At 42.3% G+C, this 15,182-nt stretch overlaps 1 protein-coding gene across 3 annotated transcripts; it reads left to right on the top strand.

Moving 5' to 3' along the window:
- The first annotated feature begins 6,557 nt into the window (after positions 1–6,557).
- amdhd2 (amidohydrolase domain containing 2) lies at positions 6,558–13,379 on the top strand. 3 transcript variants are annotated; one of them, XM_026325987.2, is made up of 12 exons: positions 6,558–6,875; positions 7,861–8,032; positions 8,126–8,262; positions 8,905–9,044; positions 9,382–9,436; positions 9,590–9,802; positions 10,230–10,318; positions 10,876–11,020; positions 11,632–11,739; positions 11,886–11,954; positions 12,550–12,651; positions 12,729–13,379. In XM_026325987.2, the coding sequence occupies exons 2-12, from the start codon at positions 7,950–7,952 to the stop codon at positions 12,806–12,808; spliced, it is 1,221 nt and encodes a 406-aa protein (XP_026181772.1). In that variant the 5' UTR covers positions 6,558–6,875; positions 7,861–7,949; the 3' UTR covers positions 12,809–13,379. The 3 variants fall into 3 exon arrangements, with proteins under 3 accessions (XP_026181772.1, XP_026181774.1, XP_026181773.1); XM_026325988.1 differs by lacking the exon at positions 6,558–6,875 and adding an exon at positions 7,664–7,787; XM_026325989.2 differs by lacking the exon at positions 12,729–13,379 and having other exon boundaries at positions 11,632–11,735.
- Positions 13,380–15,182: the final 1,803 nt, after the last annotated feature.

Genomic DNA, 15,182 nt, shown 5'->3' with positions numbered 1-15,182 from the left:
AGCTCTATCACCTGTCAGTCAAAGCAGAGTTGAAGGTTCTGGGTTTGAATCCCATTTGACCCTGGGGCTTTTCTGTATGGATTTTGCAGGTTCTCCCTGTGTTTGTGTGGGTTTTGTCTGCCTTCCTCCCACAGCCCAAAAACTTGCAGTTTGGGTTAGGTTAATTGGTGACTTTAAATTGCCCGTAGGTGTGCATGTGAGTGTTTGTCAGTCTCTATGTGTCAGCCCTGTGATAAACAGGCAAATCACGCCTAGTTTCAGCTGAGATCAGCTCCTGTGACCCCTGCCAGGATAAGGATGATTTCATTATTTAAATTTTGTATTACAAAGTGCTGAGGTCCAGCTGTGGCGCTCTAACCTGAAGAAATGATAAGTTAAGTTCCTGTATATCTAAAATTTCACAGATGCCTTTATGTTATCAAAGCTGTATTTTCAGCTTGTGCTTACATCAGTCAAAATGTTTTCTTCCATGTTGTCTCTAAGGGTTCGGCCGTGTTATGGTGTCCAGGTAACACAAAGGTTAGTGACTCACCGCAGTGACAGAACAATGGTCTCTAAATAGTCGAGTCAGTTACCAAACATATTCTCAGCTTACATTCCCGTCTGCAGCATTTCACACCAGCTATGTGTATTGTTTCATTCAATTTCAGCTGGTCATTTTCTTCTCATGCAGCAACAGGCCAGACACCAAAATCATCAGTGGCACTTATGAAATAATTGTCACAGAAAGGCACGTCACTTCTGAAGAGGCAATTTGGTAACATACAGTGTGATACTGAGACTGATACTGAGGCGAGGTGTGCAGCAGCAGCAGCAGCAGCAGCAGCAGCACCTCACCTTGGTCACATCGTCCTGGAGGACGAGTCTACGTCACCTGATACCTGAGCGTGCTGCCAAACCCTCCAAGGAGAAGGAGCTGCTGAGGCGATCCCTGAGGAGGCAGAGAGAGGGAAACGGACTGAAAAAACAAACATAAACAGAGCCGTGGCAGCCGGGGGCAGGCCGAGCCGTGTGCACGTTCTTGGAGGCTACAGTTTGACCTTGGCCAGGCATGCCCAGGCCTGCCTCTCAATGCTGGGTGGGAGACTCACCAAGCAGCCTGCAGGACTTGGACCGGCTCAATGAGAAAAGAAAATACCTCTCGGGGCAAACAAGGGCATAGTAGTCTCCTAGTCTTTTTAATGATTCCTTTCTTTTTCCATTTCTCAACACTCATCGGATTCCAACACATGGCTTGGCCCGGTGCATAAGCATTTACCACAGAGGATACTTTCTCTCTGCTTCTCTTATGCCGGCTCTTTACTCACCCCTTTCCAAACTTTAATTTGATTTCTTTATTTCTTTGTTTGTTTCACACTGGAGTGAAAGCTTTGAAACGCTGCTGCTTTACATATCTTAGACTCCGCCATCAATTGGTGAGCTGCCGTGGTGACAACACTGACAAAAGCCTCGTCCACACCGACCCAGTCAGGCCTGGGCCAAGTCTCAGACCCCCTCGCTGCTCAGCACAGCCAGGGATCTCTCCCAGCCGCCCTCCACCAGTCTGAATTTGCTGCATTCACCGGTGCGGGCTCACACCCCCAGCAAAGAGAGTTTTTCTGTTGTTGTTGCATTGGGTGCATCAAATGACTTGATGAGATTGGACGTGGGATAGAGTGAGAGAGCGACTGTCCAGGACGTTTTCCAAACAGCTCACAGGATGTTTCTGGCAGGGCTCTTTAACAGCTCGCTCTTTCTCCCTTCGCTATCAGTCTGCTGCAGTGGGACCTTTTAATAGCAGCAGTTGATTTGTGATTTCACATGGCAGCCAGTTTTATCACCGTACCAGGCCGTTCAACAAAACCAAAGCGAGGACTGGCTTCAGGTCCTCATTCTGTTTGCCGAGCTGCCGTCATTGTAAGGCTTTCTCTGTGCCATTGTGCTGTTGCATCTGCATTTTGAATTTGCAGCAACAGGGCACAAAGCAGGCTACGTCTGACGTACTGTACCATTCACCACAGGCTGCTGCTGCTGCTGCTGCTGCTGCTGCTGCTGCTGCTCTCCATCTGCTACGGCCTCATCATCAGCCAGTCAGCATGGAAGAGTGCAAGACACTTCACAACCTGCTTGCAGTTTTTAAAACCAACAATTAAAAAACCAAAAAGAAATATATCTCTGCTCTGCACTGATGATAACACTAACACTTAATTCCAACCACTGTCTGCTGAAAACTATGAAATTTCACTGTCCTGTCCTGTTTAGCAGAAAATTTAGTGCCAGTCCATCTAGAAGCCACTGAGATAAGTTTAGCACAACAACCTCTAGCCCTCTAGCATGGCTGTGTGCTGTGTAGCTTTCTTCCTTTCCCTGATCTTCCCTAAATGAGGATGAAAAACAACACTGGAGTTCTAGGTTTGGGTTTAATATGTGATCTAATAACCTCTGTAGCTGAGGAATGATTGACTTCACAGGCGAGAAGCGAAACTGTGGCCAAATGATAGTTTAAAATGTCTCAGCCTCTAACATATCCATCCATGACCAAATGTTTAATCCTGCACACTCTTAACATCATATTGTCTCTGTCTCACTGTCCAGTTACGATTTCCCTTTCAAACCTTGTTATTAATGTTGATTTGTCAGATGTGTGTGTTTGCATCCTGAGTTTATTCTGCTGGCATTACAACACGTATGTTGCACCCTGCTGTTTTAAAAGTTAATGGCTGAGCAGTGTGAAATTTATGACACTTGTAACCACCATTCCCTCCCTCTCCGTCCCTCGCAGCATCACTCCTGTCATTTTTACAGATGGGTGAGCCGGGGCAAGGCGGGCCGTTGTGTTTGTGTGTGGTGATCTTTACACCCCCCGCCGGGGATCGGACAAACACTTATTAACTGAGAGGAATGCAAACAGGCTGGAGCTGCTGAGGCGCAGGACGGCAGCGCAAGGTGGAGGAGGAGGGGTGTGAGGTGGGGGAGGGATTGTTGGGTGAAGAAAGTGAAAGGAGAAAGAGGAGAGAAGACCCCTCCCCAACCCCCCTATTACTTGTAAACTCCCCACCCAGGAGAGGAGCTTTCCAGAACAATGCAGCTCCTGTGGCAAAGGAGGTTCTGGGATATGGAGACCTTATGGGCCACAGATGGATGCTCCAGTTTGAACTAATAGTTGTCAGAATGAAAAAGATTCAGATCAACCTGGAAATCTGAATCAGAAGTAATACAAGTTACATAAGAGAAAATAGTACTGCAACATTTACATTTACAGTAAAATATTTATAAATTAAGTACTGAAGCGTGGCATGTACAAAATATGTGCGAATATCCAGTGTCAATAAAGAAATGTGCAATGTGCACACAATCTGGAAATGTGTGTTAAATAATGTGAAAAGCTATTTGGTGGACCAGGTGTTCAGGAGTTCAGCTTTCCTCATGAAAAGAAGCAGACTGGGTTGTAATGTGGCTTTAAAGGCCCTGACAGTCCCTTATGCAGATAAATGACAGTGGTACAGAGTGAACAATAAAGCAGAGCAGCCTTATGTTGGATTGCTTGAAGTTTGTCAAAATCATTTTTAGTAGCAAAGTCCATTGCCCATTTTCTAGTTTCATCTCATTGACTTGATTAAATAATGAAGTCACAAAGTTGGCATCAGCACCTTTTTGTGATGTGGGGGCAGAGTCATGCAGATTATCTCAAAACGACACCCTAGTATCCTCTGACATCTGAGAGATCTGGATCATTTGCAAACAGATCTTAAGTGTTGGGAAGAAAAAGACAAATCCATTAGCAAACAAAGACACACTGAGGGCACCAACACCTGACATCCGCAACATTATCTTCTCTCTTCATTTCTCCAGTCAGTGCCGCTTCCACCGTCACTAATCTGTTGTCATCAGCAGTGCCTCCCTCCTCTACAGCAGCATACTGCTGTCTGTCTTCCACTTGTTTACAGGTGGATTATATGGATAAGGAGCCAGTCGGCCTAGAAGCCAATAGGGAAAATCAGCACAGTCATATTTTTCACAGTATGAAATGTTTTGTTTTAACTCGAATGGCCCAGTTTTTTCCACAGCGTGAGAAAACGATTCAGGCAAATCATCAATTTGCCCTGTAAACAGAAGTAAACAAACTTTGTTGACTTTGTTTTTAATAACGATAACACAATCCTGCTATTTGGTTTTTGCATAAAAATAGCTCAGTTAACTCAAGGTGATTCTGTGTTTCACAGTAAAGTGTCCTTCAGTAAATTATGTTACGGATCAACACGTGGGTGAGGATCATTTCAAACTCAAATATCTCAAACAGAGCAATCAGTCGTTAAACTGACAATCATCTGTTGTTTGTCATTTTACATTGTTGTCTGTGTTTTTTCCTGTTCTTTATGGGTTTTGTTGTTGTATTTTATTGATTTGAAAAGGCCGTGTGAGCTTTTTATGATGTAATAATACTGAGTGTCAGATACTGGACCCCAGGTTGAACTCATCTCAATGCCATTTGTCCTGACGGTCTTGTTTTTCTGCGTCGTCCACATGTGAGCAGTACGACTGACCTTTCACCATGACCTTGCTAAGCAGTCGTCCTCTCAGTGTTATCAGTCACTCAGTGTCCCCAGGGCGTGTTCTGCCAGTCAACAATTCACATAAAAGCAAAAGCAGCCAAGTTATTCAGTCCCTTAAAACCCAGAGGATTAAGGAATCAGGGATCCTGAAAGACCACCACACAGCCCCCGGACTCAGGAGTTAAGCGGCCGTGAATGAGATGTGGCGACTCCAAAACAAAGCTACTGTGTCACTCATGCAGCACTGAGGTGAATGTTGACGTCACAACTCACAAAAGAAGAGACCCTGAGGTTGTAAAATATAGTACACCACGATCACAAACTGTTTTTCTCTTTTTCTGTCCCTGCCCTGGTAATTCACTCAAATGTGCACCAGAGCAGCTGCCAGGTCTTTTCTCTAAGTAGGCAGAGAGAAGCATTTGAGCTGTGTCTCAGTGGAGATACATTTTGATCCATATTGGGTAAAATAAAATATAGGCCCTCTCTCTCTCCTCATGGGTGGCCTGGTTTGGCCAGAGGACACAGGCCTGCAGACTCTCGTAGTGGTCTCCATGGGGATGAGCAGGACTTGGGGTGGTATCCGGCTTACTGGAAACATCGTTTATTGTTGACTTTCAGGAATGAGGAGGGGGCTGCTGCTCCGCCTGAAGAGAGGGGGTGGAGACAGAGTTTGGTGCAGTACTTCCTGGTAGTGTGAAGATTTGCTCAGTGGGGATTTAATTTCAACTCACCTCACAGATCACATGAGGTGAACTGTGACCCTGCATGTGACGCTGGTCGAGGTTGAGGGAAGGGAGGGTGTGGGGTGCACCCTGAACCTCATACATACATCAGTGGTCAAAGAAATACTCAGAATTACTGAAACAAAAGTACTACTGGATTAATGTACAAATAGTCAATTTCCAAGAAAAGGCCTGGATTCAAAGTACAGACGTGTTTCAAGATGATGAATGTGGTGAAAGCATCAAAAGTAAAGGTCTGAGAAAAATGAAGGTACATCAGAACATAATAAACAACACAAAGTTCCAGCACTTTACATGGGAAAGATCCAAACAGAAGAAAAGTCAGGTGAGGTTTCTGCTTAGGTTTCTGACAAAAGTTGTGCTTTAGCTCCATCTACTGGCTGTGTGTGAACACACCACCTATTTGATCTATGCATCCAGACTACAAAAATAAACTTATACAGATTAAATATCTTTAAGTTTAAGCAACAGACACAGGTAAAGATACTTGAATATGGCATTTTAAAATCTTGGATTTAATTTTAGTGTTTTTTGAAGAATATTCTCTTTGTAAGGAGCAAAATATCTGAGCTCTGTTCCATCAGCTGGTTGTGTCTAATGTAAACATATTCCATGACCTGTCATTGTAAAAGATGAGTGTGGATTTCATTATCCTGTGACCTCTTATGTAAGAGCAGTGTGTAGCTGTGCCTCCTTGCCATGTTTGAGATTTATCTATGAATTATTAGCAGTCTCACGAAGGAGACATTTCCCCTTTAAACATCTAAGGTGGCTTCATTTTAATAACTTTGTAAAACAACATTGAATTATTCTACAATACACACAAAGACAAAAAGTAAAGACCAAAAACTGACTATAAATTCATTCAGCAGAACATCCTCTTTCCTGAACCAATTACAGCCCGTCAGATGAATCTGGTGACCCTTTGTAGGGACCGGACCCACAGGTTGGGAACCACCTGGATCAGCTACACAGTAAATGCTGCTGAAGCAAACATGACTTATTAATGCTGTGCAAAACATATCAATCACAAGAGACATTTTACTGCAGAATGAGCGCTGCTTTTATTTTAACTAGACATTTTACAGTTTCACTTAGATTGTCAATATAAACTGCCATTGTACCTTAATAAGATGAGTACTTTTACCTCAGTGCATTGGTACTTTCATTTAAGTACAGGATCTGTATGCAGGACAGAGGTTTATAATGGAAAGTGCAGGGACAGTAATATTTTATTTTGATCAGGTGACCTGCTGCACCATCACATGACTTCATCTGCTTCCCCTGTTTCTCTTCCTTAGACTGACTGAACTGTCGTCAGGGCAAGGACCAACATTAGTGAGTTAGTGAGTTACGCTTTCACTGTGAAACACCGGTCTGGTTATTTATTCCTACCTGCAGAACAGTCGTAAGTACGACATGTGCGTGTGCGGAACTCGATTAAAAAATAGCGAAGTTTAATGTAGCTACCCCTCACCTGTGTGTATTGTGGAGGGGGAAGGAAGTTAAAGTTTCTAGTGAAAGTGAGAGTCGTATTGTGGATTGAGTACATGCCGAGGTGACATCTGGAATCTGCTTATTCTCAGAATTTCCTGTCAAGGTAGGTAATTTAAATCAGCGCTAACGACGCCTTAAATCTGTTGTTTTCTGGGTGGAGTTTGGCATTGCATGTTCACGGCTGGTGAACAGTGTTGCAGAGACAAAAGAAAGTCTACGTGTGCAAAATTTCAAAGACGATGACTGGGTAGATTAATACTCTGCGTATTGCAACACAAGAGCATGACAAAGATCAGAGGTCAAAGTCAGTTTGCTGCACCTCCTGTGATAAGATTCAGGCATAATCAAATATTGGTGCATCTGGAGTTGGACACTTAATTACAGTAATCGTGGTAAATACCAGGGTTCATCGTAGGATCAGACTTTTAGGGGTCCTCAGCTCAGACCCCAAGGAGACAGGGCCTAATGCTCTCTCCCTGGGGTCTGTCTAAACCCTGCTCCCTCCCCTGTGCTGTCAACCAAATAGCAACCTTTACACCCAGTCACAGAATATATAATCTAATAAGCAGTATGAATTGATTTCATCATCTTGGCCTCACTTTCTCACTTGAACCTGGTTGTTTTCTTTGAAATTGTCTGGATTCACTGTCCATAAATAGGTACATAAATTCTCTGTGTAACTGCATAGCCAAAGTGTGTAATTCCATCATAAAATCTGTGTGTAACTGTGGTTTGTTAATTTGCCATGTGGAGTAACATTACCCTTATGTCTGTTGTAAACATACAACTGAGTTTTCTTTCATCTGTTAATGAAGAGTAATTGCAGTGCTTTACTACATGCTATTGCTTTTTCATAGCGCTTACATTAAAATAGTAACATGCATCAGTTTCAGGAGCTCGTCCCCTGACAAGAAAAACAAAAGCCTCATGACCTCACATTCTCCTGAAAGTCAACAAGATCATCAAAACCATCACATCCTGATTTCAGAGCAAATAAGAGAAAGCTGGGATTTATGTGACTACAACTTTTTGCACGTCTGTTTCTGTGTCAAAGAGGAGTGTTTGATTCATTCTGTTGTGTTTTCCAGTCAGCTGAAGAAGAGTGGGCTAAGTTTTCAGAGATTGGATTTGTCTTCACTCATTTGCTGAGAAGATTAAAAAAAAACAAAAAAAAAACATGCCGTCCAACAAATCAGTGTCTGACGCTCCCATCACTCAGTTCATCAACTGCAGGATACTGAGAGACCACAAACTGCAGAGGTACGATACACGGACCTCAGCAGCTGGCATGCACCACAGGTTATGATGTGAAAAACACAAGCAGAAAGTTAGTATGTGTGTGTGTGTCTACAGAGAGGACCTGTGGGTGCGTGAAGGGAGGATTTTAGATCCAGAGAAGCTGTTTTTTGATGAGCAAGGTTATGCTGACAAGCATGTCGACTGTGAAGGCAGCATCATCGCCCCGGGGTTTATAGACGTCCAGATCAATGGTACACACACACACACACACACACACACACACACACACACACACACACACACACACACACACGCACGCACACACAACTCAACATACTGATGAGCAGTTTCTCCACAGTTCATCTCTCACCATCACATTATCCTGCACTCAGGGTTGTTTAGCTGCTCAGAGCTAAAACAGTCAGTTAATTCAGTGCAACAACAAAAAATAATCAGCAACAATTATGATGATTGATTTAGGGTTGCAACTAGCAGTTACTTTTAAGGTGTTCAGCAGCCATTCTTTATTTCTGTGAAATCAAAATTAAAATTAAATAATTGCCATTTTTGCCAAATTTATGTTAACTGGGGTTTTGGAGCAACAAGACTGATACAACATATGAATATGAAGTGTATGATTAATATGTATATATATCATTCCTCAGTGGCATGGAGCAAGAAACTGTCCTTGTGTCTGGTTGTTTTGACGTACATTGTTCTGTAGCGCCCTCCAGGCAGGAGGAGTTTAGACAGTTTGTGATGTGAAGGATCTGCAGAAATATTCTCTGCCCTCCTCTTGATCTGATAGATGGTGTTTTAGCTTTTGGTGAGTCGCTGTTGTTGGAAAGCTATGGTCATAGATGTGTCCTCACCCGTCTGCTCGCTCCCTCCAGGAGGGTATGGCATCGACTTCTCCCAGGCCTCTGAGGATGTCAATGGTGGAGTTTCTTTTGTGGCCAAAAAGATCCTGGAGCATGGTGTGACGTCCTTCTGTCCAACTCTGGTCACCTCGCCTCCTGCGATCTACCACAAGGTATCATTACTATCATTACTACGTCTGCTTTATTGTCTTGTTGATGCTAATGGTCTCCTATTTACAGTTCTCCTAAGGACCTCAAATCAGTAGATATCGACAAAAACAGCAATGTTTTTGAACTGGGATGTCCATGCTGATCTTTCCAATGGCAAAAATCTCTTCTGACTCTCTCTTCAGCAAAAATTCAGCATATAGCATACACTGATCAGCACGCCGAGTTGTGCTGGAATCAGAAAAAACGGGCAGGTGTAAGGGTCTGAGTGACTCTGACAAGGGTCGGATTGTGATGTGCTACATCACTACAGTTCAAGCAATATGAAAATGTGTGTTTCAGGTCCTGCCTCAGATCAACGTTCACAATGGAGGACAGCATGGAGCTGGAGTTCTTGGTAAGATGTTTCCTACTTAAAACAAAGGTGCATATCAGCTGCGGTGTAGACGGCATGTATCGACAACCCTGTGCTATAAAAACCTTTTTGTCCTGCTGCAGCACCTCAGTTCCTCATGGGGACAAAAGATCAACTCTGTCTTTGTACCTTCAGGTTTTCACCTGGAGGGTCCGTTTATCAGTGTGGAGAAGAAAGGAGCTCACCCGGAGCAGTATCTTCGTACCTTCCAGTCTGGAGGGATCAAAGACCTGATGGAGGCCTATGGCAGTCTGGAAAACGTTGCCATGGTGACACTGGCACCCGAGTTGGCCAGCAGCCAGTCGGTGGTGAGGGAGCTCTCTCAGAGGGGCATCACTGTGTCGTTAGGTGAGCATCGTTCACTCAGCCACATCCAGTAACCATACAAGAACCAAACAGGCCCTGATAAGACTGATGGGGCTTCTTGAAGGCTGATGCTAGAGTGTCTTTACTTTAAAACTCGTGACAGTATATTTTCACAGCTTCTGGAGTTGTGCCTACGACGTTGGTACTTGTTCAAAACATCATATTTAAAGAAGGCTGTGTGGATGGTAACGTTCTTCTTTCTAGTCAAAGACTTTGTTTATGAGCAACTCTCCACCTCACTTTAATCATACCACTGCCTCAAATGAATGTGGTAATAACATAAGTAATTTGTATGAAAGCTGAAAACACATTTTTTTCCGGTTCAGATCCATTGACAAAGGACTAAACAAGATGTGTGTTGTTTCTGACTCTGTTCATCCATCAGCTTATTACTGATTCCTCACTGCAGGTCACTCAGTGGCCAACCTGTCCCAAGCTGAGGAGGCTGTTCAAAACGGAGCTTCCTTCATCACTCACCTCTTCAATGCCATGCTGCCTGTGAGTTCCACCTACATCTATTTAAGACCCAGTATCTAATAATTATCTTTTTTTTTTTTTTCCCTACGATCACTTAAAATGATGCTGTGTGCTCTTGTGTCACCACCTCACAGTTTCTCAATTTAAGTGGTCTAATGAGTTTTTCCCTAAAGAGATAACTTTAAGAGGATTTAAGAGACCTGGAGGTGCAAAAGTGTTTCACAAAACGATGGGGGGAAAAAAAGAAGACACAACACAAATGATGTTATATTCTTATCTGTTAATTCATCTAATGACAGCTCAGGCTTATGTTGGGGACTGCTTGGGCAGTCGTGACTCACAGGTTAAGAACCACTGTGCTAAACACCATCTGCCTTACTCCAAAAAAAAAGTTAAAGCTATCACGAGTGGGCGTAATGTTGTGGAGCATTTCTCTGCGTGCCTCATTTCCTATCTCCTTTCTACTGACGCCCTGAAACAAAGACACACATACAATGTAAGTATGATTTGTGTTATTGTCTTGGGAAGTAACAGTGTATCAAATGAGATAATTGTTCTTTTGTCTTTGCTGGGTCCAGTTCCACCATCGAGACCCTGGTATTGTGGGTCTGCTGACCAGTGATCAGATTCCTGCGGGCAGGGCAGTCTACTATGGCATGATAGCGGATGGGATCCACACCAACCCCGCTGCTCTACGAATCGCTCACAGAGCTCACCCTTCAGGTCAGTAGCTGTTTTCTCCTTAGTCCTTTGTGTTGTTGTTATATTTCAGTCCTATGAGATCAGTGTTTTGATTTTTACTTAAAAATCTGCAAACACTATGTTTGTTCTGTCAAGATGTGCAGCGTGAAACACAGACAGTCCAAAATGGCATGAGGTTCCCCTGCATACCTGTCTAATTCGTACGGGGTATTTTTTTGTAAGGAAACTTGAGGACTGAGGCTGAGGCTGTGGTGGGAGACTGACTCACTAGAAACTGACGTGACTGCATGGTTTGTTTGTGTGTACATTTGGTCTTTCCAGCTGAAGACTAGCACTTTTTACAGACCAATACACCCAGTAAAGCCATTATCAGTGTGTGTAACAGCTGGTATTTTGTTTGTTCAGGCTTTTTGGTTTTCCTGGGGTGTTTAAAGAGACCATAAAAATAGAACAGGCTGTCTGTTGCTTATCCCCAAAACCCCTTTCTCTGTTTTGCTCTTTGTTGTAGCTTTCATGATAAAGCAGAATGGAAAATACTGTTGATAAATACCTTTTTCTCTTTAGCGTCATTTCACCATAAACGTATGCAGCGTACCTCTGGAATCATGGGTAAAATGATCTTGTACCTTCAGGCTTGGTGTTGGTGACTGATGCAATCACAGCGATGGGTCTCCCTCCTGGTCGTCACACTCTGGGTCAGCAGGTCATCGAGATCCAGGGTCTCCATGCTTATGTGGCAGGTCTGAGTTTCTTCTTGGTGTTAAAACAACAGACTTAAATAATATCCCCTCCATCACTCTGTTCCTGATTTTATTGACCAGACCTTGAGTTTTTAATCCATCTGTGAACTGAAGCCTGTTGTAATTTCACTCTTTCTGTCTTTCAGGCACTAAGACCCTCTGTGGCAGCATAGCCACAATGGATATGTGTGTGCGGCACTTCAAACAGGCTTCAGGTGAGTGTGTGTGATTTGGGTTCTTGTTCATATCACAGTGGATCAACTTTTAACTTCTACCAATTCAGCTTGATTGGAAAAGGAGAGTCAGCACTTTATATAAAAAAATACATGCTATGCTGTGGTACTCACTAATCAGTTATACATGTTTAATATATTATGTTTGAATTATCAGCAGAATTATTTAAAAATTAGTTAAAAATTAATCAAAAATGACAGAATGTTTTGCTGATGTGGTTATTTCATACCTGTGGGGCCACATTTAGTAATACATCACCTCTTAAAATACCAACCATACAAAATAATTTACAGTTCACATCCAAGTGATCATACGGTAATCTGGTTTAACATTATGGTGCTGACCTGAAGTTGTTACTGTTTCAAGGTGAAGCCATTTTTACATGTAATTACAGTGATTTGGAGAATTGTTGCTTTAGTTGTGATGTGTGAGAAGTCAGTGCACTAGAGGAAAAGGTCAATAAATAAATAAATAAATAAAGGTCTATTAAACACTACTTGGCAACTTGATTTTGGGGGTGAAGGTCTCAGATCTGTGTGTGTGTGTGTGTGTGTGTGTGTGTGTGTGTTTTAACAGGTTGCAGTGTCGAGGAGGCTCTGGAAGCTGCCTCGCTCCATCCAGCTCAACTTCTGGGTATCAGCAACAAGAAGGGAAACCTGGACTACGGCTCAGATGCAGGTCAGTTTACTGCACAACCAGAAGAATAATGTTTTTGATGCTGGTTTACTTCACACACACACACCTTTTTTGTGCAGACCTGGTTTTACTCGATGATGGCCTTAACGTCAATGCCACCTATATTTCTGGAGAGGAGGTTTGGAGAAAAGGACCGTAGAAGAAGAAGAAGCCTGCTGATGAAAGCTGGCCGGACAGCTGGGACCCTCAGTGCCTTCAGTGGACACAATTTCTCACAGAACCACAATCCTGTTGAATGTTTTAATTCATCAGAGTGCACAGCAAACTTTATCTTCAGTTTTTCTAAATCCTCTTTCTCCATTTAAAGGACTAAAATTTACATTTTGAACTATCCTGGGGCTTCACAGTGACAGCATCAGTCAGTCAGTCCAACACTGCCAGTGTCAGTTCATAGTGACATAACAACTATTGGATGAAGTTGGCTTTTTAAATTAAAACAGGAATGCATGGTCCCCAGAAGATTAATCCTTATGACTTTATTGACCTTTTCCTCTAGTGCACTGACTTCTCAGATTCCATCCAGCCTCAGCTTTATTTTCAAATACTTTCTACTCATGTTCGGCTTAGGCTGAAATCCAATTTAAGATACAGATCTGAGATCAGCTGTGCCGTTTGCATGCTGTCTCCTTATAACAGTTACATGTCGTATTGGGCAAGCAGCACAGCAGCTCTGAGATGTTGAAGGTCTTAAAATGTAACATCTTAAAAAGGCCACTGCTCCATTTGTTGATGGTTTAGGTAACAAGGAGACCAATCCTCACGTGCAGTCCTGTGGACAAAATGTAGTCCTGTTGGACTGACTTCACTGATGGAGCACCTTGACTTTCACTATCTTTAATACAGTATCAACACTCACTAAGTACTCTAAGTGTGAATGTCTCCCCTCGATATAGATTACAGGACATGTTAAATGTTGCAAGATTGATGATGGACTCACTCGAGGAGACAGGTTTAATTTTCCTATACTCTGGTGCTTTACATTTCATTTGAATCATGCATTTCATAGATTTGGTTTAAAGGAGGAAACATTTTGGTTTTAAATGAGTTAAACACTTAACGTTCCTGTAGCATGGTTGGCCAAGTTGTGTAAACTTTAGTTTTATGTTGTTTGGGTGGATTTCTCCTTGTAGTATTGCAGAGTAGTGCAGAACTGTCTGCTGTATGAACACCACATTGCAGGATCAGATAGTTCTCATTAGCTCATTGCTCGCTGCAGGCAACACACAGGGAGTCTATCTGTTTTGAAGTGTCACATCAGCATTCTTGTTTTATTTAGCCAGTTTATTGCAATTAATATAAACTGTACAAGTCAATAAACTGATCTCCTCTTATATGTCAATCTGTATATGTCAAATAAGTCACAGGCATCTGAAAAGTTACAAAGGGCCCCAAACAGGCCACAAGGCAAAATGTTCGGCACAGCAGTGGATTAATCTTCAAGCATTTGTGGTATTTTCTAATCAGATTTCCTTTGATTAGTCTAAAATACAAATTACAGTAAAAATTGTTCATTCAGCAGTTGAGGAAATATACCAAGTTGATTTCCATCGCTTAATTTTACCTACTGGTTTTCTTGGGACACATACTTTTATTGTTTCAAAATTTGGGTTGTGTTTAGTGAATGGCTCAAGCAGTGTGTGGAAATGGCTATAAATTTAGGAAAAACCTGCAGGCTGAATTCAATCTTATCATTTAGCATTTGTTTGCTATTTACCATTGACTGACAACTACCATTGGTGCTCCAGTTCATGTGACAGCTAACATTAATATCTGTGTAAATTATTCTTATATCAGTGTGTACCATGCAAAGAAGAACCTGAAATTACATCAAATTTACAACTTTCAGTAGGCCCATAAGCATCTTATAGGGAGCCATATAATGCTGGTTTATGTAGATATATAAAAATAAAAGCAACTGTGGGAATTATCAAACTAAGCTACAGGCTGAATTAAAACCAAAGACCCAGTGATTCGTCAAAGAAACACTGGTCCCATTTTATAAGGTGTGCAAGTATTTATTATGGCTATTATGACAATTATTGGCAATTTGGCTTTAAAGCATCAAACTAACAAAGAAATGTAGATTTTATGAAAACAAAGTGCTGCTTTGTGTATTGTATATATGCCGAATTATGCAGAAAGCAGCATTAGTTATTAAAAATAAACTTAATATCACATTTTAGATTTCTGTATGTTCTGTAATAAAGCAAACTACATTACAGTGAAATTTATAATGGAGTATTGGTGGAGAACTGGGCTGATGTGTGGCTCTATTATATCGCTTTCATTATCCAGGACCGTAATGTGGTGAAGGAGATATTCATCTTGACCGGATAAGAGATCGATATGTCCCGACTGCTGCTCGGGCACTGTCCTGAAAACGTCCCTGGTGGAAAGAGAAAAAACAAAACAAAAAAAAAAACCGGTCCACAGCTCCGGGCTGACCCGCGTCAATCTAGACACAGGAAGAACGAAAGTGTGCGGCGATTACTTCAAAATAAAAGCGCAAAGGT

This window comes from Mastacembelus armatus, chromosome 8, assembly GCF_900324485.2.
Source record: "Mastacembelus armatus chromosome 8, fMasArm1.2, whole genome shotgun sequence".
NCBI lineage: Eukaryota > Metazoa > Chordata > Actinopteri > Synbranchiformes > Mastacembelidae > Mastacembelus > Mastacembelus armatus.
Note: the sequence above shows the minus strand (reverse complement) of the source record. Positions and strands in the feature narration are given on the sequence as shown.